Source organism: Anolis carolinensis, unplaced genomic scaffold (assembly GCF_035594765.1).
Source record: "Anolis carolinensis isolate JA03-04 unplaced genomic scaffold, rAnoCar3.1.pri scaffold_8, whole genome shotgun sequence".
Classification (NCBI taxonomy): Eukaryota; Metazoa; Chordata; class Lepidosauria; order Squamata; family Dactyloidae; genus Anolis; species Anolis carolinensis.
This window is the reverse complement of record NW_026943819.1, coordinates 8,954,876-8,979,094: the sequence shown is the minus strand read 5'-3', so window position 1 is coordinate 8,979,094 and position 24,219 is coordinate 8,954,876. Positions and strand designations below refer to the sequence as shown.

At 41.7% G+C, this 24,219-nt stretch overlaps 1 protein-coding gene across 1 annotated transcript in view; it reads left to right on the top strand.

Moving 5' to 3' along the window:
* Positions 1-1,372: 1,372 nt before the first annotated feature.
* loxl2 (lysyl oxidase like 2) overlaps positions 1,373-24,219 on the top strand; it is an 87,372-nt gene continuing 64,525 nt past the window's right edge. Inside the window, exons 1-3 of the mRNA XM_062961289.1 lie at positions 1,373-1,457; positions 13,960-14,370; positions 18,090-18,250. Of these exons, the coding sequence (XP_062817359.1) occupies positions 14,043-14,370; positions 18,090-18,250 (489 nt within the window). The 5' untranslated portion in view covers positions 1,373-1,457; positions 13,960-14,042. The remainder of the gene's footprint in view (positions 1,458-13,959; positions 14,371-18,089; positions 18,251-24,219) is intronic.

The following is a 24,219-nucleotide window of genomic DNA, read 5'->3' as shown; positions in this document are numbered from 1 at the left end:
CTTCCTTCCTTCCTTCCTTCCTTCCTTCCTTCTTTCCCTCCTTCCTTCCTTCCTTCCTTCTTTCCTTCCTTCCTTCCTTCCTTCCTTCCTTCCTTCCTTCCTTCCTTCCTTCCTTCCTTCCTTCTTTCCCTCCTTCCTTCTTTCCCTCCTTCCTTCCTTCCTTCCTTCCTTCCTTCCTTCCTTCCTTCCTTCCTTCCTTCCTTCCTTCTTTCCCTCCTTCCTTCTTTCCCTCCTTCCTTCCTTCCTTCCTTCTTTCCCTCCCTCCCTCCCTCCCTCCTTCCTTCCTTCCTTCCTTCCTTCCTTCCTTCCTTCCTTCTTTCCCTCCTTCCTTCCCTCCTTCCTTCCTTCCTTCTTTCCCTCCTTCCTTCCTTCCTTCCTTCCTTCCTTCCTTCCTTCCTTCCTTCCTTCCTTCCTTCCTTCCTTCTTTCCCTCCTTCCTTCCCTCCTTCCTTCCTTCCTTCTTTCCTTCCTTCCTTCCTTCCTTCCTTCCTTCCTTCCTTCCTTCCTTCCTTCCTTCCTTCCTCCCTCCCTCCCTCCCTCCCTCCCTCCCTCCTTCCTCTTCCTTGAGATGCCAACCTTTTGCAGGTTATCTGGGGGAAAAGGAGGCAAAGTTGCTTTAGAAATAAGTTGAAAGTACAATGGGTTTTTTTCCACATCCAGTCCACAAAATACGTATCAAATACGAAAAATCAGGCATACAGTTAAAATTCACCATTAAGGTGTCTACGCTTTGATGTGTAGTCCGTTCAATCTGTGGATAACAAAACCAGTGGATGCATTGCTGTATGTATCCGGTGACGTAGTACTCCCCTTATATAAAATAACAAGATTGGGATTTTCAAGACATGGATCAGGCATGGGCCAAGTTGGGTCCTGCAGGTGTTTTGGACTCCAACTCCCACCATTCCTAACAGCCTCAGGCCCTTTCCTTTTCCCCCTCAGCCGCTTAAGCGGCTGAGGGGGAAAAGGAAGGGGCCTGAGGCTGTTAGGAATGGTGGGAGTTGGAGTCCAAAACACCTGCAGGACCCAACTTGGCCTATTCCTGACATAGACAGTTGCATCTGTGGAATATGATATCTTCAAGGCTTCGGCATCCTTAGCAAAAGACACACACCTTGATGGTTTCTCTATGCAGTTTTCCTAGAAAGCAGTCCAGCCCCCATCACTCCCCTTCATAGCCTATGTCTTCCTAGCAGAAGTGCTCCAGGAATGCCAAAAGGCAGCTCTCAGATTACTAGGGGTGGGGGAGAGTGAGGAAGAAACATCTGCATGATATCACCCATTTCATCCGAGTTGCCTGTTGGTTGGGTTTTGGAAGGGGTGGGCCCTGGGAGGGGTTTCGGAGGAGAACTCTGAAATGTGCCAGAACAAGAAGCAGCCCACAACTGCTCCCAAGCTCAGTCCAGGAGAAGAAGCACTTTATGCCAGGATAGCAGCTCCTCTCACTTCCCATACTAGGTAAGAGCAACAATTTAAAAGTTTTTTTTAAACTATATTTTTGGTGAGGTCACAGTGCAATAGATATTGTGGGAAGAGTTTGTTATATCTATCCATCCTCCTTTCAAGACACATTGCCTGTGAGTTTTCTGGGCTGCGTGGCCATGTTCCGGAAGCATTCTCTCCTGACGTTTCACCCACATCTATGGCAGGCATCCTCAGAGGTTGTGAGGTCTGTTGGAAAATAGACAAGTGGGGTTTATGTCTCTGTGGAATGATGTCCAGGGTGGGAGAAAGAACTCTTGTCTGTTGGAGGCAAGTGTGAATTGAGGTTCGAGGTTTTAGCCTGCCACTTTTGGACTCTTGCTTGCTGAGGCATCTCTGTGAGTATCTCTGTGGATCTTAGGAAGCTGGTTCTTGATTTAAGGTGTTGGCATGCTGACTGATTTCCATTCAGTCTGGTACCCTGTTTCCCCTAAAATAAGACATCCTCAGAAAATAAGACCTAGTAGAGGTTTTGCTGAATTGCTAAATATAAGGCCTCCCCTGAAAGTAAGACCTAGCAAAGCTTTTGTTTGGAAGCATGCCCGCCAAACAGAACACCAGAGCATGCAGGATCGGTAAATGTACGTACCATAGAGTGTTGTACATGGAAATAATGATAGTAACAAGAAATTCTTGATAGGGTTCACAGTTTGTCTGGTTATGCTGGTTTGTGATGACAACTACTGTACAGTATAGAATAAATGTTCCTTTTTTTGTTCAACAATAAATGTGAATTCTTCTTCATAGAAAAATAAGACATCCCCTGAAAATAAGACCTAGTGCATCTTTGGGAGCAAAAATTAATATAAGATACTGTCTTATTTTCGGGGAAACACGGTAGTTATCAGCCTGCATTGTAGTAAGTGGTCGCGGACCCCACTTTGTAGCCCCATTTCTTAAGTTTGACTCTGCATCTTGTGGTGCCAGAGAGCAGTCTGTTCAGCGCCTTCCAAGTCGCCCAGTCTTCTGTGTGCCCAGGAGGAAGTTTCTCATTCAGTATCAGCCATGGATTGAGGTTTGAGGTTTTAGCCTGCCACTTTTGGATTCTTGCTTGCTGAGGTATCCCTGTGAGTATCTCTGTGGATCTTAGCTGTTTCTTGATTTAAGCTGTTGGCATGCTGACTGATTTCCATTCAGTCTGGTAGTTATCAATCTTAACTAATCTATCCAACCCAACCATTTTTCTGTCCCTTGGATGCTAGACTTGCATGATGAAGAAAGTTTGTGCTACAGTTCAGTGTCTTTCTACAATTACGTTCCTTGTTTTTGGAGAAGAATAGGAAAGCTAGGGAAGTGCTCGATTTGGACTGGTGAAGCCCAAATTCAAATACAGTAGAGTCTCACTTATCCAACATAAACGGGCCGGCAGAATGTTGGATAAGCGAATATGTTGGATAATAAGGAGGGATTAAGGGAAAGCCCATTAAACATCAAATTAGGTTATGATTTTACAAATTAAGCACCAAAACATGTTATAAAACAAATTTGACAGAAAAAGTAGTTCAATACGCAGTAATGCTATGTAGTAATTACTGTATTTACGAATTTAGCACCAAAATATCACGATGTATTGAAAACATTGACTACAAAAATGTGTTGGATAATCCAGAATATCGGATAAGCGAGTGTTGGATAAATGAGACTCTACTGTACATAATCACAAGCTTCACTAATTGATATTGTATCGGGCGCATTATTGGCACCTAATTCACCTTGTATAGAAAGATAGTAATAATAATAATAATTTTTATTATTATTTATATACCGCCCTATCTCCCGGATGGGACTCAGGGCGGTTTCCAATCATAAAAACAACACATACATTACATAACAACATAATAACACATTATTAAACAAGGTAAAACAATAGTACAGTAAAGTCTCACTTATCTAACATTCTGTATTATCCAACACAGTCTGCCTTCTATAGTCAATGTTTTTGTAGTCAATGTTTTCAATACATTGCGATGTTTTGGTGCTAAATTCGTAAATACAGTAATTACTACTCAACGTTACCGTGTATTAAACTACTTTTTCTGTCAGTTTGTTGAAAAACATGATGTTTTGGTGCTTAATTTGTAAAATAATAATGTAATTTGATGTTTAATAGGCTTTTCCTTCATCTCTCCCTATTATCCAACATTTTCGCTTACCCAACGTTCTGCGTCCCATTTATGTTGGATAAGCGAGACTCTACTGTAACTTTATCTCTGCCAACGAAATGCATTGCAAGATGTTATGATATGAATGAAATGCCCATCTCCAGCATCCTAAAGAGTCTCCTTGTGTTAAGAGGGAATTTGCAAGATGAGTCTGTTGCCGTCCAGAATCTCTCAGACGTGAATTCTCCGTTAATGAGGCAGAAAGAAGACGGTTACTAATTGTTTGCAAGTTGGGGCAGTAAGTGTGCGGCAAAGTTGTTTAGCACTTGGTTCAGGAATCTGTCTGGCTTGTTTCCCCCCCAGCGGCTCTTTATACGGATAGAAATTGCTCTGATTAAGATGACTCTGATGTCTCAAGGTGTCTGGCAGTTTATGCGGAATAGTAGTGATCTACCTTACAGGGTTGTTGCAGATGGGAGAAAACACTGCAAATTAAATTGGGAAGATCCACATAAATATCAAGGCGCAACGTGTCTATATCACTTAGCTGTGAGCAAGCATCACTAAAGACATAAGTGGGTTGAATGAAAAGTAATGCCTCCACCTTCGTAACTCCTCAACAGATGGCAGTCCTGGTATCTGACAGGTCCTGGCTTGTTCAGTAGACTCTTAGCATTGAACGGTTGTGTTGTTAAAGTGCAAAGTATGGAACCTTGCGCAGACGGGGAAGCGTTAGCATTGAACGGTTGTGTTGTTAAAGTGCAAAGTATGGAACCTTGCGCAGACGGGGAAGCGTTAGCATTGAACGGTTGTGTTGTTAAAGTGCAAAGTATGGAACCTTGCGCAGACGGGGAAGCCTTAGCATTGAACGGTTGTGTTGTTAAAGTGCAAAGTATGGAACCTTGCGCAGACGGGGAAGCCTTAGCATTGAACGGTTGTGTTGTTAAAGTGCAAAGTATGGAACCTTGCGCAGACGGGGAAGCGTTAGCATTGAACGGTTGTGTTGTTAAAGTGCAAAGTATGGAACCTTGCGCAAACGGGGAAGCGTTAGCATTGAACGGTTGTGTTGTTAAAGTGCAAAGTATGGAACCCTGCGCAGACGGTCGGTCAATGTGACTTAAGCAACGTACAGGCAACATCTAACTTGTGTGACAAACAAAAAGTTGGACGTCCTGTGACCGCAACCACCAAGTTTTACAAGCAAAAGGTTGACAGATTGATTCAGGACAATTGTCGTATCACTCAGAGAGAAATTTCAAGCATAATCGGCATTTCACAAGAACGTGTGGGTCACATTATTGCTTTGCTTGGCTATTGGAAGATCTGTGCACAATGGGAAGCTGGTTGCAGAAACAGAGTGTCAACTTCTTCCGTGACAGCTTCAGAAAACTTTTTTATCATTGGCAGCAATGTATCCAACTGTCTGGGGATTATGTGGAAAAGTGAAAGTACAGTAGAGTCTCACTTATCCAACGTTCTGGATTATCCAACGCATTTTTGTAGTCAATGTTTTCAATACATTATGATATTTTGGTGCTAAATTCATAAATACAGTAATTACTACATAGCATTACTGTGTTTTGAACTACTTTTCTGTCAAATTTGTTGTATAACTTGATGTTTTGGTGCTTCATTTGTAAAATCAACCTAATTTGATGTTTAATAGGCTTTTCCTTAATCCCTCCTTATTATCCAACATATTCGCTTATCCAACGTTCAGCCGGCCCATTTATGTTGGATAAGTGAGACTCTACTGTAGTTAAAGAGCACATTCTAAAGATTATTTCTGCGTTTGATTTATTAAAATATTCCCATCCAAACCCAAGTAACGAAGCTGGAGGCATTACTTTTCATTCAACCCTCGTACTTCTAAGTAGTTATACATAGGTAGCACTGCGGTTGTCTACAAGTGCATCTATACTGTAGAATAAATGCAGTTTGATAACACTTTGACAGCCATGGCTCAATGCTGTGGAATCCTGGGAGTTATAGTTTTGGGCAGGGAAGGCTTTGTAAAACTAGAGCTTCCTTGATTGCATAGTATTGAGCAATGGCCATTAAAGTGGTGCCAAAAGGCATTAATTGTGCAGTGCAGACACAGCCTTCATTGTGAACAAACTTCACTGGAAATGTGTTGGTCGAAGGCTTTCATGGCTGGAATTACAGGGTTGTTGTGTGTTTTCCGGGCTGTATGGCCATGTTCCAGAAGCATTCTCTCCTGATGTTTCTCCCACATCTATGGCAGGCATCCTCAGAGGCTGTGAGGTACCTCCCAACCTCTGAGGATGCCTGACATAGATGTGGGTGAAACGTCAGGAGAGAATGCTTCTGGAACATGGCCATACAGCCCAGAAAACACACAACAACCCTTCACTGGAAATGTTGGGATTAACCTCTGGGCGAACATACACAGATGCCACTGCGGTTGTTTAGTTGTGATTCAATCGGTTGTAATTTGAACAGAGCTTTAACATTTACTTTTTGACCGCAACTCTCATAATCCGTAACCAAGTGTATGTCAGTGGCTGGGAGATTCTGAGAACCGTAACCCAAGAAGTACTTATGTGGGAGTTCCTTTTTCTCTCTTAAATTTTTGGTCTCCATGGCTAGCGAGCGCTGTTTTGTGGCGATCTGTGGTTTGGACCACCGGCAGTGGTTGGAATGGACAGGATAGTTCTCTCTGAGCAAAGTGAGGCATGTGCTTCAAGTGGGACGGGCAGCTTCTTCATTGCTTTGCTTGGATTCTGTGAAATAGCGGAGATCATCCTAATTTGTAGCTTGGGTCTTTTAAGGAAAAATAATGGTTGTCCATCTGGAAACAGTAGTTTCTCTGATCTGAAGAAGGCTCCTCTCAGCCCAGGGTTTCTCAACAAGGATTCTCTAAAACTCTAGGGATTTTGCAAGAGAGAAAATGATTTTGATGCAGACCTGATATTTATTCCTCCAGGATAAAGGGTTGGAAAAAACTACCCAAATCCAAAGCTTGTTGAAGCCCTATGTAGAGCTCACTGCTAAGATAAATGCACTCTGCACCTTCTCAGAAGCCACAGTTGTTCAATGGGTTAAGAAGAAGAAGAAGAAGAAGAAGAAGAAGGAGAAGGAGAAGGAGAAGGAGAAGGAGAAGGAGAAGGAGAAGAAGGAGAAGGAGAAGAAGAAAGAGGAGGAGGTTTGGATCATTGATGTTGCCATCCCAGGTGACAGTCCCATTGACAAAAAACAACAGGAAAAAACTCAGCCGCTATCAGGACCTCAAGATTGAACTTCAAAGACTCTGGCAGAAACCAGTGCAGGTGGTCCCGGTGGTGATCAGCACACTGGGTGCCGTGCCAAAAGATCTCAGCCGGCATTTGGAAACAATAGACATTGACAAAATCACGGTCAACTGCAAAAGGCCACCCTACTGAGATCTGCACGCGTCATCCGAAAATACATCACACAGTCCTAGACACTTGGGAAGTGTTCGACTTGTGATTTTGTGATACGAAATCCAGCATATCTATCTTGTTTGCTCTGTCATAATAAAATAATAATAATAATAACAACTTTATTTTTATACCCCATCTCTATCTCCCCAAAGGGGACTCAAGGCAGCTTATATGGGGCCAAGCCCGAATAAAAACAATAACAATATAAAACCTTTGTGCCGGCTGAACTGCTGACCTGAAGGCTGGGTTGCTTACCTGAAGGTTGCCAGTTCGAATCCAGGAGACAGGGTGAGCTCCTGTCTGTCAGCTCTAGCTTGCAAGGACACGAAACCTCCCAGCCTCCCGGCGTCCCTGGCTAACATCTCTGTAGACGTCCAATTCTCTCACACTAGAAGTTTCAGTATGTTCTCAAGTCATCCTGACATGATAAAAAGGCCATTTTTTCAGGCTCCACATCCCAGTTTGTCTGGTGCCCCACCTTTCTCCCAGAAATTGGACTCATGGTGGGATCCAGTAACATTAAAACAGGTATATAAAACAGAGCACTTAATGCACCATTATATGAAATATAGTTTTAAAACACTATTGAATTAAAGTACACTTTCAAGATGCACCTTCACTTTAAAGATGCACTTTTTAAAAGAAGGGGCAGCACCAAATCTAGAAGCTAGTCAATTACTGCCTTGAACACAAAACCATAAGAATTAGAAGAGTTGATTCACTACAGTGAAAGCCACATTGAATAATTGACTGGAATGGGATCTCTAGAGGTCATCTAGTCCAACTCACTGCTTACTACTGGAAATCCAGCATAACTATATCCCTGTGTCCAATTTCTGTTTGAAACCCCCTAACGGAGCTGACCAAGCTGATCTCCTCTTATTGCCGAAAGATTTTCTTTAATGTTCAACCAAAATCTATCCTCCTATAATTTGTAAGCCCAACCATATGGTTAGAAATTCGTAACTGCAATACTGAATTCCAGCTATTTTTTTATCATGTCCCCCAGACTATTTTTTTTATCATGTCCCCCACCCTACTGGGATCTGCACGCATCATCCGAAAATACATCACACAGTCCTAGACACTTGGGAAGTGTTCGACTTGTGATTTTGTGATACGAAATCCAGCATATCTATTTTTTTTGCTGTGTCATAATAAAATAATAATAATAATAAATACAGGAAAATAATACATGTAATAATAAACAGAGTAAAATAGTAAATGTAATAATAATAATAATAATAATAATAAGATCAGAGTGAAATAATAAATGTATTATTAATAATAAAAAATAGAGTAAAATAAATGTAATAGTAGCAACAATAATAGAGAAAAATAATAAATGTGATAATACCAATAATAATAGAGAAAAATAATAAATATACCATATATTCTCGAGTATAAGCTGACCCAAATATAAGCCAACCAGGACCCTCACCCGAGGATAAGCTGAGGGGGGCTTTTTCAGTCAAAAAAAGGGCTGAAAAACTAGGCTTATACTTGAGTATATACAGTAACTGTTTGTCAAGAGAAAGACATTGGATGCTTCAAATGCTTGCAAAACCGTCAGGCCACACGCGGTGGCCCTTTGCGGTTGGCAGCCACGTGGAGCTGTCATAAAACCTTTTCCTGCAAATCGCAACTTAATATGATCGGAGGAAACCGCATAAATGACTGTGCCAATGATGCCAACTGCTGGGTGAATATTCTCAGCCAGGCGAGTTCAACGTTGTGTCAACTCACATTGTGCGTGTGTGCATTGTGCAAACTTTGTTCTGTCTTTTTTTCCAAAGCACTAGAATTTCATGTGCTGTTTGATTATTAATAAAGGTAAAGGTTTCCCCTGACGTTAAGTCCAGTCGTGACTGACTCTGGGGGTTGGTGCTCATCTCCATTACTAAGCCGAAGAGCCAGCGTTGTCCCTAGACACCTCCAAGGTCATGTGGCTGGCATGACTGCATGGAACGCCATTACCTTCCTGCCAGAGCGGTCCCTATTGATCTACTCACATTTGCATGTTTTCAAACTGCTAGGTTGGCAGGAGCTGGGGCTAACAGCGGGCGCTCATTCTGCTCCCGAGATTTGAACCTGGGACCTTTTGGTCCGCAAGTTCAGCAGCTCAGCGCTTTAACACACTGTGCCACCAGGGGCCCCTGGTTATTAATACTGAGTAACATACCTCTGAACAGCAGAAAACAGTATATCCCTGGAAGTGTTTCTGGCACCAGAGGATGCCTGCCAATAGATGGGGGCGAGACATCAGGAGAGAATGCTTCTGCAGCCAGGCCATACAGCCTGGAAAACTCACAGCAACCCAGTCCTTCAAACCTTCTCCTTCCCCGACAATAACATGATTTCATAAATGTGCTGCACAAGTGGGATAACTCTCCTGAAACATCAAAAAAAAAGAGAGAGAGAGGCAGAAATGTGTCTAGAATTCTACTTTAGGGGCAGGGAACTGAATTTCAACTCTGTTTGGTGACTTCCAAGCTGGGATTTTGTGATGCAATGAAACATTAAGACAAAAACTTTTCAGCAAATGTTGCCTTGTAAAGCTATTAAGCCTGATTAATCATCACCGGAAGCAGGAGGAATGGGATCTCTCCAAATGGCTTTCCAATGCGTGTGGATGTTTTGCTTTCTGCTTTTGAGAAAAAGAGCAAATGGCACATGGAAGATTCATTTATGAACAAATTTTGCTTTGTCAAAGGCTTTCATGGCTGGAACCACTAGGTTGCTGTGAGTTTTTCAGACAGAATGGCCGTGTTCCAGCATCATTCTCTCCTAATATTTTGCTTGCATTTATGGCTGGCATCTTCAGAGATTCTGTGAACCTGTGAACCTCTGAAGGTGCCAGCCACAGATGCAAGTGAAACGTTAGGAGATAATGCTGCTGGAACATGGCCATTCAATCTAAAAAACTCACAGCAACCCAAATTCTGCTTTGTCTTGTTAAATGATGTTTTGTAGTGGCAAAGATCACCATCTTGGATGTATTTCTGTGTTCTCAAATAATATGCTGTGTCCAGGTTGGTTCATCAAGTGCTCTTCTATGGTTGACTTCTCTGGTTGGCTTACTCCACAGTGCCTTTCATGTTCCTTGATTCGGTTTGGGCAATGCTGTGTTTGGTGGTCCCTATGTAGACCGAAAGGTGCCAGGTTCAAACCCCGGGAGCGGCGGGAGCGGCCACTGTTAGCTCCAGCTTCTACTAACCTAGTAGTTCGAAAACATGCCAATGTGAGTAGATCAATAGGTACCACTCCGGTGGGAAGGTAACGGCGCTCCATGCAGTCATGCCGGCCACATGACCTTGGAGGTGTCTACGGACAACGCTGGCTCTTCGGCTTAGAAATGGAGATGAGCACCAACCCCCAGAGTCAGACATGACTGGACTTAACATCAGGGGAAACCTTAATAATAATAATAATAATAATAATAATAATAATAATGCCTCAAGATTGAACTTCAAAGACTCTGGCAGAAACCAGTGCAGGTGGTCCCGGTGGTGATCGGCACACTGGGTGCCGTGCCAAAAGATCTCAGCCGGCATTTGGAAACATTGACAAAATTACGATCTGCCAACTGTAAAAGGCCACTCTGCTGGGATCTGCGCGCATCATCCGAAAATACATCACACAGTCCTAGACACTTGGGAAGTGTTCAACTTGTGATTTTGTGATATGAAATCCAGCATATCTATCTTGTTTGCTGTGTCATAATAAAATAATAATAATAATAATTTGATTCTTGCACCCTGCCTCTATCTCCCCGCAGGGACTCAGGGCGGCTTACAAATGCAAAACAAGTATACATACAAAAACATCAAATACCGAAAACGCACAAATGAAAAATTAAAACATACGATTTAAATCACACCATTAATAAGACAAAGTTAAAACGCAGCGATAAAACATAAGGATGGGCTGATCAAAGTGCACTGAGACTTGTAAACATGGAGGAAGTTAAAAGTGCTATAAGAACATGGGGGAAAGCCCAAAAGTGAGTTGAACCCTGAGGCTATATCGAGAACTTACCCATGCGGATGCAACCGATCAAGGACAATGTACAAGAATTTAACATTCAAGAGGGTGGTACTTATTCAAAAGCCTGTGGGAACAGCCAAGTTTCCAGGCTTTTCCTAAACCCTTCCAAGGTGGCAGCTAGCCGAATTTCCCTTGGGAGAAATTTACCTTTACTATGTAGACTTGCCCACAGCGGCATGGTATACGGTAGACTCCTCCATAGGTGAGAGGATCCCTCTTGTCCTAAGAACCTCTTAGGATGCCTACCATGTTGGTGAAACGTCAGGAGGGAATGCTTCTGGAACATAGCCATACAGTCCGAAAACTCACAGCCACCCAGTGATTCCATCCATGAAAACCTTCGACAACACATCTGGCCGTAGACTTTTGTTGTGATTAGGCAGCCTACTTCCAGTTTTCAAGACAAACTTAAATAACATTGACCAGAGAAGCAAATGTGATGAAAATAATAATCTTTTCCCCTTTTATCCCTTTTGCTACTCGATACTAAAACTTATGATCCACTGCTTCCCAAATGCCTGGTCTTTTACTGTATTTCAGTAGCTGCTGGGGAATAGTCATCACGGTTGGAGAAGTCATGTTGGGCTTTTCCAACCACATCTTGGCTTCTTTTCATCTGCAATCTATTCCACACACATGGCCTCCCAGACCGTTTCACGTGAAGCAGGGCTGGATAACAAAAGGAGGAGGGGATGGCTCTGCTCACGTTTCCCCCCTTGTTTTCAGTCCTTTGCCTGTGAAATCTCAGAGCCTCAAAACGCTTCCAGGCAATGTGGCCGAGCAACCAAATTCTGAACTATTGGCTGGACTTTGTGGGCTTCGGAGAACCACAGGCAGCAGATGCCAAACTTCTCCATTAAAGGGGAGAGAGTGTCATTCCTTGCTAGAGATGGTGGTCTAAAACCAGACATTCAGTCATGGAAATTTTATATTGTGATGTAATATCAGGCAGCCTTGGATGGAAGGGGGCTGTCTTTATTGCGAACCACAAGCTATAAAAGAGATCAACCTATAAGTCACGTTTTGGCATCCTCCTGTCTTTTGTTAACAGTGTGACTTTGGGGGGAAGGGACCTAACAACAAGCAGGATTTTTTTAAAAAGAGGAAGGGCAAACAATACTCCCAGCCCTCCACATTGACTGGGATTAGGAGTACAGGATTTCCATGAAGGTCAAAAACCACAAAGGAATTGCTTTGTTTAAATCAGGGTCCCCAAACTAAGGCCCGGGGGTCGGATGCGGCCCATCGAAGCCATTTATCTGGCCCCCACAAAACAAGGGCATAAAGGGGTTGGGCTAAATGACCCAAGGGGTCTCTTCTTCTCTTACAACCCTTATCATTATTATCATTATTATTATTATTATTATTATTATTATTATTATTATTATTATTATTATTATTATCATCATCATTGAGGCTGTGTGGCCATCTGCCAGGGGTGGTTTGCTTGTGCTTTCGGTGCACAAAGGCAGAAGGGGATTGGACTAAATGGCCCAAGGGTCTCTTCCAACCCTCATTATTATTATTATTATTATTATTATTATTATTATTATTATTATTATTAACATTGAGGCGGAGAGGCCATCTGTCAGGGATGCTTTGCTTGTGCTTTCGGTGCACAGAGGCAGAAGGGGGTTGGACTAAATGGCCCAAGAGGTCTCTTCCAACCCTCTTCTTTATTGTTGTTGTTGTCCATGCTTCCGCTACATTGTTATTATTATTATTAGTAGTAGTAGTATACATATATACAATATAATTTACAAAATTTGTAATACAAAATCATACTAATAATACAATATAATAATATTACTTATATATTATATATTAAATGTAATATTACTAATAATATTACAATATGTTTATATGGTACACTATAGTAATTTATTGCCAGTATTGTGTTATGCTAATAATATAATGTATGTAAATTTAATTTGTAAGCTGATAATTTGATTATCAACAAGCCTCCTGACTGCTGCTTCTCCTCCTCCTCCTTCCCCCTGAGCAGAGTCGTTCCATGTGCCGGGCTGTGGTGCAGGCTGGTTAGCAGCCAGCTACAATAAATCACTCTGACCAAGAGGTGATGAGTTCAAGGCCAGCCCGTGTCGGGGTGAGCACCCAGCAATTAAAAATAAAAAAATATAGCCCCTGCTTGTTGCTGACCTATCAACCCGAAAGATAGTTGCATCTATCAAGTAGGAAATTTAGGTACCACTTATATGTGGGGAGGCACCATAAAAATCATCCAGCCACCGTTGGAATGAGGAAGTGCCATCGCAGTGGATGATGAAGCAGCTGCTCCCCTGTGGCCGGAATCAAGCATACCCTCTGGAAGCCCTAGGGGAGTGGCGGCATATAAGTTTGAAAAATAAATAAATAAATAAATAAAATAAAGCGTACCTAAATTTCCCTAACTGACAGATGCAACTGTCTTTCGGGGCTGCATAGGTCAACAGCAAGCCGGGCTATTTAATGGTCGGGGGCTTAACCCAACCCGGGCTTCGAACTCATGACCTCTCGATCAGTAGTGATTTACTGCAGCTGGTTACTAGCCAGCTGCGCCACAGCCCGGCCCCAGAGTTGGACAGTCTTATCTTAAATTTGAGCTTTATGTAAATATTCAAAAACATTTTACCTACTGATGCCTCAATTAATGTAATTTTGTTCAGATCTATTTTTATTTCTGAAATGTACCACTCTCGGCTTATACTTGAGTCAATGTTTTCCCAGGTTTTTTTGTAGTAAAATTAGGTGCCTCGGCTTATATTCGGGTTGGCTTATATTCGAGTATATACGGTATATCTGTGGAATAATGACCAGGCTTGGAGAAAGAACCCTTGCAACAACAAGGTTGATATCTTTTGTCATACACCCTTTTTATGCTTGATTTCTTTCCTTTTGTTCCAGCAAATAGACTGCCTCTTGGCACCCGTCTCTGGTCTCAGCCACTGAAAGCACTTGGCTTCGAAAGAGAAAGCCCATCTCTCCAAATGGCAAGGCTTCTGGATTTCAGCCTCAACCACTGTTTGGTCACGTTATTCCTCTCTGTGTCCCTGAGCCAGCTGACCTTTGCCCAGGATGATGGGCTTCCAAAGCCACATCAAGATGATGGAACCACCACTCCCAAACCCGTGGTCCGCCTAGTAAGCTCCAAGAAGAATCCCCGCGAGGGGCGCGTGGAGATTTTCCACAACTCGGAGTGGGGCACCGTGTGCGATGACGACTTCTCCATCTACAATGCACACGTGGTCTGCAGGGAGCTTGGCTACGAGGAGGCCATCTCCTGGTTCCCTGGTTCCAAGTTCGGCCAGGGAGAAGGTAGGTCCTTCTGTTGGATTTCATTTTGCTTTTCATTGGTCCTAACTCTGCTCTGGAGCCTCTGGTGGCTCAGTGTGTTAAAGCGCTGAGCTGCTGAACTTGCAGACCGAAAGGTCCCAGGTTCAAACCCGGGGAGCGGAGTGAGCGCCCACTGTTAGCTCCAGCTTCTGCCAACCTAGCAGTTTGAAAACATGCAAATGTGAGTAGATCAATAGGTACTGCTCCGGCGGGAAGGTAACGGCGTTCCATGCAGTCATGCCGGCCACATGACCTTGGAGGTGTCTACGGACAATGCCGGCTCTTCGGCTTAGAAATGCAGATGAGCACCAACCCACAGAGTCGGACACGACTGGACTTAACATCAGGGGAAACCTTTACCTTAACTCTGCTCTAACCATTATGTGTCTTAGGACACTGTAGAATCAGTGCAATTCGGCACCATTTTAACTGCCATCGCTCAATACTGTGAAATCACAGGTGTTGTGGTGTTAACTTTCTCTGCTGGTGCCTCACCAAAACTACAAATCCCAGGATTTGCAAGGCATCAAGGCATGGCAGTTAAAGCAGTATCAAACTGCATTAATTCTACAATGCAGATGCGACCTTACATGCTCAGTGGCTTATTAGTTGCGTCCGGAAGCACTGGCTGAAGAGCCGGTAATTATTTCTGTTGGCGGAGAGATGCTAAAAATAAGAAAACCTTCAGTCTGATAACTGGAAACACTGACTCAGCCACTCAAGCTAACAGGGTATGATAAAGATCATTGTAGATTTCACCAAGGCTTTGTGATTGAGGTTATTTGTATCCTGTTTCCACCACTACCCCCATCACCCCTTAAGAACAGATGGGCTTCAAATGGCAAAGGGAATCTTAATCAAATATTAAATGGAAAGGGGAACTTGTACGTGTTTGGATTCCTTGCCCGAACTCAAAAGAGGGAAATATTTATTTATTTATTTATTTATTTACAGCATTTATATTCCGCCCTTCTCACCATGAAGGGGACTCACATTGCACACATAAAGGCAAACATTCAATGCCATAACATAGAACAGAGACAGAGACAAGACACAGGCACGGGCTGGCCTCGAACTCATGACCTCTTGGTCAGAGTGATTTGTTGCAGCTGGCTTGCTTTCCAAATACAGTAGTCTCACTTATCCAACATAAAGGGGCCGGCAGAATGTTGGATAAGCGAATATGTTGGATAATAAGGAGGCATTAAGGAAAAGCCTATTAAACATCAAATTAGGTTATGATTTTACAAATGAAGCACCAAATTTAGACAACAAATTTGGCAGAAAAAGTAGTTCAATACGCAGTAATGGTATGTAGTAATTACTGTATTTATGAATTTAGCACCAAAATATCACGATATATTGAAAACATTGACTACAAAAATGCGTTGGATAATCCAGAACGTTGGATAAGCGAGTGTTGGATAAGTGAGACTCTACTGTATTTGGTTTTCTGGATACCTCTCATTGGCCCCATCAGCTCCACCTTTCATGGTCACTTTGGCCAGTCCATATTAATCCGTTGTTTCCAGAAAGTAAAGACTTTCTGTATATATTTCAGATATCAATATTAATGTCAAAAATGCGTAGTATGATTTTACATAGGATTTGTGCTACCTTAGAACAGTAAAGATAAATATCACTTAAGTAAAATAAACGTTAAATATTAAATAACCAAAAAAATAAAAGAAGGTGTAAACACTAAGCTAATCTAGGAATCTGCTATTGCAACACATCCAATGAAGTGGTTTAAAACCAGTATAAAAAAAGATTAGGATTAAGTACGTTCCAGTCTACTTGGAATACACAATGCTCATTCCAGAAGCGTGTTTAAGAACTGGTCCAAGAGTCCAGAAGAGCCTTGACTCCCAGTTTAAAACTGTCCTGGTTGCTCTCTTTTCTTCCCAATTTCCTACTTGTTTTCAACTTGTTTCAACTGATGCAAACTGAGTTCAAATTGCCAAAGTAGTTTGCAGTCATCTAATTCTGCAGGGAAGAGAAGCGAGGAAAGAAGAAACTTGCCCTTCCCAGCAAATTCAGGCAAAAGCAAAATAGTGTAGTTGATACTTGTGTTTTAAATTGTATTTTATGATGTAAATGTGACTAATTAGGCTTATCCCCATGTAAGCCGCTCCGAGTCCCTTCGGGGAGATGGTGGTGGCAAAAATAAAGTTGTTATTCTTATTTTATTATGACACAGCAAACAAGATAGATATGCTGGATTTCGTTTCACAAAATCACAAGTCGAACACTTCCCAAGTGTCTAGGACTGTGTGATGTATTTTCGGATGATGCGTGCAGATCCCAGCAGGGTGGCCTTTTGCAGTTGGCAGATCGTAATTTTGTCAATGTCTATTGTTTCCAAATGCCGGCTGAGATCTTTTGGCACGGCACCCAATTTGCCGATCACCACCGGGACCACCTGTACTGGTTTCTGCCAGAGTCTTTGAAGTTCAGTCTTGAGGTCCTGATAGCGGCCGAGTTATTATTATTATTATTATTATTATTATTATTATTATTATTACAGTAGAGTCTCACTTATCCAAGCTAAACGGGCCGGCAGAAGCTTGGATAAGTGAATATCTTGGATAATAAGGAGGGATTAAGGAAAAGCCTATTAAACATCAAATTAGGTTATGATTTTACAAATTAAGCACCAAAACATCATGTTATACAACAAATTTGACAGAAAAAGTAGTTCAATACACAGTAATGTTATGTTGTAATTACTGTATTTATGAATTTAGCACCAAAATATCACGATATATTGAAAATATTGACTACAAAAATGGCTTGGATAATCCAGAAACTTGGATAAGCGAGGCTTGGATAAGTGAGACTCTACTGTATTATTATTATCCCTGTTTGTGTGCTCCTCCTCACTAATAACATTTTCCATCTGATGTTACTTGGACACATGCATTCCACGTTTCATCTGTGAAATGCAGATGAGCTTGCAGTTGTTATTGAAATACATTGCTTCCTTTTGTAAACAAAACAAAACACAACAAAAATCTGCCACTACCTTGATGGTTCGAGTAATATTGATTAGGCTTGTGCAATGTTTATTATAATTATAATTATTATAATTCACTATTATAATTGTATATTTATATTACATGCAATATTACTAATAATATTGCGATATAGTTGTATAATATAATATATTGTATGTATATATACTTGTAAACCGCCCTGAGTCCCCTTCAGGGTGAGAAGGGCGGTATATAAATGTCGCAAATAAATAAATAAATAAATAAATTTGGCTGGAGGGCAATCCGATTTTGGCATCCATCCGAATTTCGTTGGGTACCCAGATACGTTTTTCGGGAGCTTCCCGAAAATCGGCTAATGGAAATATCTGTTTTCGGCTAGGCAGCAAAAGATCCGGCCAATTGGTAACAATGGCTAACTTACAAGGCTCTGCTTTCTGTTCCTGGGACTCTTTCTTTTCAGCCTTTCAAGGGAGTCTGGATTTCAGCAACAGGGTTAAGGAAGCACCCCTTCTGGGACCCTTTCTTATCAAGTAAATCTGGGTTTGAGCAATGGGTTTAAGGAAGAGATGCCCTTACTGTTATGGCCTCCTGGCCAAGCCAAACAAGCCAAATTGGCTGAAGGGAACCGACCACTCAGAATCCTTGCCTAATATTGATGATCCACAATCTAGGACCTTCTAAGACTCTTCTTTCCTTCTTCTACAGGCAGAATTTGGATGGACAATGTCTACTGTACCGGCACAGAAACATCATTAGCTCAGTGTAAATCCAATGGCTGGGGTGTCTCAGACTGCAGACATACTGAGGACGTGGGTGTCCTTTGCAGTGACAAGAGACTCCCGGGCTTCAAATCTTATGACAACCAGGTAAGAATTATTTGGAATGCAAAGGCTGAAGTTCATTTAGCACAGGGGTCCCCAAACTAAGGCCCGGGGGCCGGATGCGGCCCTCCAAGGTCATTTACCTGGCCCTTGACCTCAGTTTTATAATATAATATTTTTATATCATTTTAATAATATAATATATTGTATATACATATAATATTGATAATAATATTATAATGTTATACAATATAATACTAATAACAATACCATATAATATTAATTATACATTATATATTACATATAATATTACAGTATAGTGGTATAGTTCAATATAGTAATACATAATGCTAATATTATGCTATGCTAATAATATGCTATATTGTATGTACATACAGCTTCTCTTTGGGGTGAGAAGGGCGGGATATAAATGTAATAAATAAATGTAGTAAATGAATAAATGAATAATTTTAGACTTACACTCGCCCAAAGTCTGAAATGACTTGAAGGCACACAACAACAACAATCTTAATTCACTTGACTATCTCATTGGCCAGAAGCAGGCCCACACTTCCCACTGAAATCCTGTTAAGTTTACAATATGTTGGTTAAAATTATTTTTATTTTTAAATATTGTATTGTTTTTTTTCATTTACCAATATTGTAAATGAATCCTGATAGGTTTATGTTGGTTACAATTGTTTTCATTTTTAAACATTTTATTGTTCTTTCATTGTTGTTGTTTTGCACTACAAATAAGACATGTGCAGTGTGCAGAGGAATTTGTTCGGTTTTTTTTCCAAATGATAATTCGGCCCCTCCACAGTCCGAAGGATTGTGGACCGGCCCTCTGCTTTAAATGTTTGAGGACCCCTGATTTAGCACATGATGAATTGCTGGCCAGGGCATCGTATTCAGATTCCATTTGGAAAAGGGACAGGGAAAAAGCAGTCCATGGGTCTTACACACACATTGCTGTCGGAGGAAAATATCAAAGGTCAAACCGATGATAGCATTAGACCTGATGTGGGTATCCTCAATACCAGGATGCCTGAAACCAACTTGAAGGGCCCGATCTTGGGACAGGAAAGAGATCTTGGTTCCAAATAAGGATTAGAAGTGACGTTATGATTGTAGAAAGGAGTAACCAATAGTCAGTAGTTTGCACAGGAGGCTGTTATGATGGCATGGAGTTGTTTTCTTGCCAGTCTCTAATGCCAGCTTCTCCAGGAAAGATGGAAAACTTGGTTGCAATTGGTTCTCTATATCCATGACTTTTTATTCTTCTTCCATGGTTTTATTGTAAAATGGTGCCTAAATTTGTTTTATTTGATTGCTATACTGTTATTGTTATTTTATAATAATAATAATAATAATAATAATAATAACTTTATTTTTATACCCCGCCCCATCTCCCCGAAGGGACTCGGGGCGGCTTACATGGGGCCTGGCCTGATAAAACAATCAAATATCAATGATACAATAATAAAACAATTATACCAATAAAACATCAATTATCAATAAAACAATTGATAAAATCGACATAAAAATATACAATAATAATAATAATAATAATAATAATAATAATTAAAAAAAAACTTTATTTATATACCGCCCTATCTCCCGGATGGGACTCAGGGCGGTTTACAGTCATAAAAGCAAACACAAACATTACATAACAACATAATACACATTATTAAACAAAGTAAAACAATACAATTATAACAATAAATCACACTTACATAAAACAGGAGACTAATTCATAAAACCCAGTACAGAATGTGCCGGAATGGGGAAAGTATTTCACGGTTGAAATGGACAATAAAGTGCAAAATAACATTGGCAACAGCTCAAGAATGGGGCTATTATAAAATGGGCAGATTTTATTGTTTGTTTTGCAAATTTTACTTTGTTTACACCTTGTTTTTGGGCTTGGCTCCATGTTAGCCATCCCAAGTCCCTTCAGGGAGATGGTGGCAGGATACAAAAATAAAGTATTATTATTATTATTATTCTTTGACCAGCCATCACTCAAAAATATTTTTCTAAATACCAAAAAAGCAAACCCTGATTTTGTCACTTTATATAAGGGAGACGTTTTACACCGTTGTATATAATGGGACCTGAGCACCCATTGACTTTGATACCCAAGGCTCAGGGCTCACTGTACTCCAGAATTTGGCTCTGTTTTGTGTACCTCTCTTCTACAAGCCCAGGGAAAGTGTGAGCTTATGTCTATCTGAATTATGGCCTCGAATCCGGGGAGAGTGGGTGAGCTCCCTCTGTGAGCTCCAGCTCCCCATGCAGGGAGATTAGAGAAGCCTCCCACAAGAATGGTAAAATCATCAAATATCCGGGTGTCCGCTGGGCAACATCCTTTCAGACAGCTAATTCTCTCACATCAGAAGTGACTTGCAGTTTCTCAATTTGAAAAAAAAAATTGCCTTGACTCGAAATTTGCCTGTCTTTTGGCTTGCTTTATTCAGGAAACACCAAATATGGTTAGAACATCTCTTTTGATGAGCAGGAGGCATCTTTTAATTCCCGGCAGGAATTTCCTTTGGAAAGATGCTCATGAAATATCCAAGATCGCTTTGCCTGCCTTTGACTTTCTCAAGCGGAGGCTGAGAAGGGAAACACAGAGCCGTCTGGACAGAGGTCATATCTCCTTGGGATGCTTCAAATATTAATCATTCAAACCAGCTGCCCTGCCTCCGTTTTCTTCCTCCATTTGCTAAGGACTAATGTGCATGAGGTTAATTTAAGGCCAGTAATGATTAATCAGTTTAGACTGACGCAAGTCTTCCTAAGAAATTGCAGAAGTTTACAGCTTTGATAGTAGGAGGAGGTGGGAAGAAATTACATTCTGTGTTAACTTTCTATGATGGACAGAAGTGCTTTTGCACACTTAAAACTATACTAGACCATACATATAATTAGAGCAAATGGAGGAGGGTCCAACAGGGACTTGTACTGCTACACTATAAATATGAGAAGAAATCATTTGCAACTTTTTAGGACCTATCTACATGGACAAATGTAGATAGGTCCTAAAAAGTTACAAATGATTTCTACATGGACAAAAAGGGCCCCTGGTGGCACAGTGTGTTAAAGCGCTGAGCTGCTGAGCTTGCGGACCAACAGGTCCCAGGTTCAAATCCCGAGAGCCGAATGAGCGCCCACTGTTAGCCCCAACTTTTGCCAACCTAGCAGTTCAAAAACATGCAAATGTGAGTAGATCCGGCGGGAAGGTAATGGCGCTCCATGCAGTCATGCCGGCCACATGACCTTGGAGATGTCTATGGACAACACCAGCTCTTCGGTTTAGAAATGGAGATGAGCACCAACCCACAGAGTCAGACATGACTGGACTTAACATCAGGGGAAATCTTTACCTTTACCTACTAAAACTTATGACCTACTGCTTCCCAGATGCCTGCTCTTTTACTGTATTTCAGTAGCTGCTGGGAAATAGTCATCATGGTTGGAGAAGTCATGTTGGGCTTTTCCGACCACATCTTGGCTTCTTCGGACTTAACATCAGGGGAAACCTTTACCTTTTACATGGACAAAAACAGCCATGCTCACCTCATAGCTGTCTTGATCCTTCTAGCAGTGGAAACAGTTCTTTGAGGCTTTAATGTGCATGCCAAAACTCACTTCTTGCTCTGCCTTTCCTAGTAAAAGCCAGACTGTTGTGGTGCTGTGTACAATTTAGATCAGGGTGGCTCTGCAGGAGGGGTTGTGACCGTCACCATTTTTGTTTCCATGTCCAATGCTTCTTCCTGGGGTAGAAACATAGAATTGGAAGAGACCTCATGGGCCATCCAACCCAACTCTCTTCCAAGAAGCAGGAAAACCACATCCAAAGCCCTCCCAACAGATGGCCATCCAGCCTCTGCTTAAAAGCCTCCAAAGAAGAGCCTCCACCGCACTCCTGAGCAGAGAGTTCCACTGCTGAACAGCTCTCACGATGAGGAAGTTCTTCCTAATGTTCAGGTGGAATCTCCTTTAATGAAGTTTGAAACCAAGAGTCAAAGAACATGAAAGACACTGCAGACTAATTCAACCAGAGAAATCGGCCATAGCAGAGCACTTGATGAACCAGCCTGGACACAGCATATTATTTGAGAACACAGAAATGCTTGACCACTCCAACAACTATCATGTCAGACTACACAGAGAAGCCATTGAAATCCACAAGCATGTGGACACCTTCAACAGAAAGGAAGAAACCATGAAAATGAACAAAATCTGGCTACCAGTATTAAAAAACTCTAAACATGGGAACCAACACTCTGAGGGCAGAGGACAGCTAATGACTGAACAAAGGATGCCCCCAGGCAAGAGACAAAACCTTTCCAATGCTAATTAGGGTGATTAACTGAAACATTAATGCTGGTTTCCCAGTGACAAAGGACTCTTGCCACACCCTGGGCTCTCCACAGATATATATTCTTTCCTTTCCTTACTTAGTTTCTCCATACCTCACAACCTCTGAGGATGCCTGCCATAGATGTGGGCGAAACGTCAGGAGAGAATACTTCTGGAACATGGCCACACAGCCCGAAAGACATACAGCAACCCTTTGAAGCCATTGTTCCTCATCCTAGTCTCCAGGGTGGCAGAAAACAAGATTGCTTCCTCTTCCCTGTGACTTCCCCTCACATCTTGATCCATGGCCCTCATCATGTCTCCTCTCAGCCTTCTCTTCTGCAGGATAAACTGCTTCCATTTGCTTATAGTGTACGATGAGTGATAATGGCATAAACAGCTGTGTGACCAGCCTTTGCTTCTGAGTGATCACTTTTTCCATTACAGAAGTCTCCTCTGCAGTGTTAAAGGAAGATACGGAGGCTTTTTATTCCACGTGCTTTTTATCCCACGTGGGTCTGCTCTGTCGGATTTCAAAGCAAGTGACTGTCTCAAGACAGTGGGGATCATTCCCTAGACATGGGAGGCGTGATGTTTTCCCCAGACAATAGGACGTAGACTAGAAAGCTGGCGGTGAGCAAGTGAGCATTTTTAAAGCTGAACTGCAAAACATGTCCTTTTCCTGCTCAGTGATACAAAACTGTTCAGATTAGTTTGCACTTTGGAAATATTGCTTTTGGAGGATATTGTTTGAATTCAACCCCACACTGCCCATGTTTGCAGTCCTCAATGAGGAGTAGTTAATTTGCGTAAAATATGCTGAGAGATTCCCTTGTCCCCTTTGGAATGTAACTACCTTATATACTCAAGTATAAGACGACCCGAATATAAGCTGAGGCACCTAATTTTACCACAAAAAAACTGGGAAAACATTGACTCCAGTATAAGCCGAGGGTGGTAAATTTCAGAAATAAAAATAAATACAGTAGTGTCTCACTTATCCAAGCTAAACAGGCCGGCAGAAGCTTGAATAAGCGAATATTTTGGATAATAAGGAGGGATTAAGGAAAAGCCTATCAAACATCAAATTAGGTTATGATTTTACAAATTTGGGCCCCTGGTGATGGCACAGTGTGTTAAAGCGCTGAGCTGTTGAACTTGCAGACCGAAAGGTCCCAGGTTCAAATCCTAGGAGTGGAATTGAGCGCCCACTGTTAGCCCCAGCTCCTGCCAACCTAGCAGTTTGAAAACATGCCAATGTGAGTAGATAAATAGGTACCGCTCCGGCGGGAAGGTAACGGCACTCCATGCAGTCATGCCTATGGCCACATGACCTTGGAGGAGTCTACGGACAACGCCGGCTCTTCGGCTTAAAAATTGAGATGAGTACCAACCCCCAGAGTCAGTCATGACTGGACTTAACATCAGGGGAAAACCTTTACCTTTTTACCTTTATAAATTAAGCACCAAAACATCATGTTATACAACCAATTTAACAGAAAAAGTAGTTCAATACGCAGTAATGTTGTGTTGTAATTACTGTATTTACGAATTTAGCACCAAAATATCATGATATATTGAAAATATTGACTACAAAAATGGCTTGGATAATCCAGAAGCTTGGATAAGCGAGACTCTAC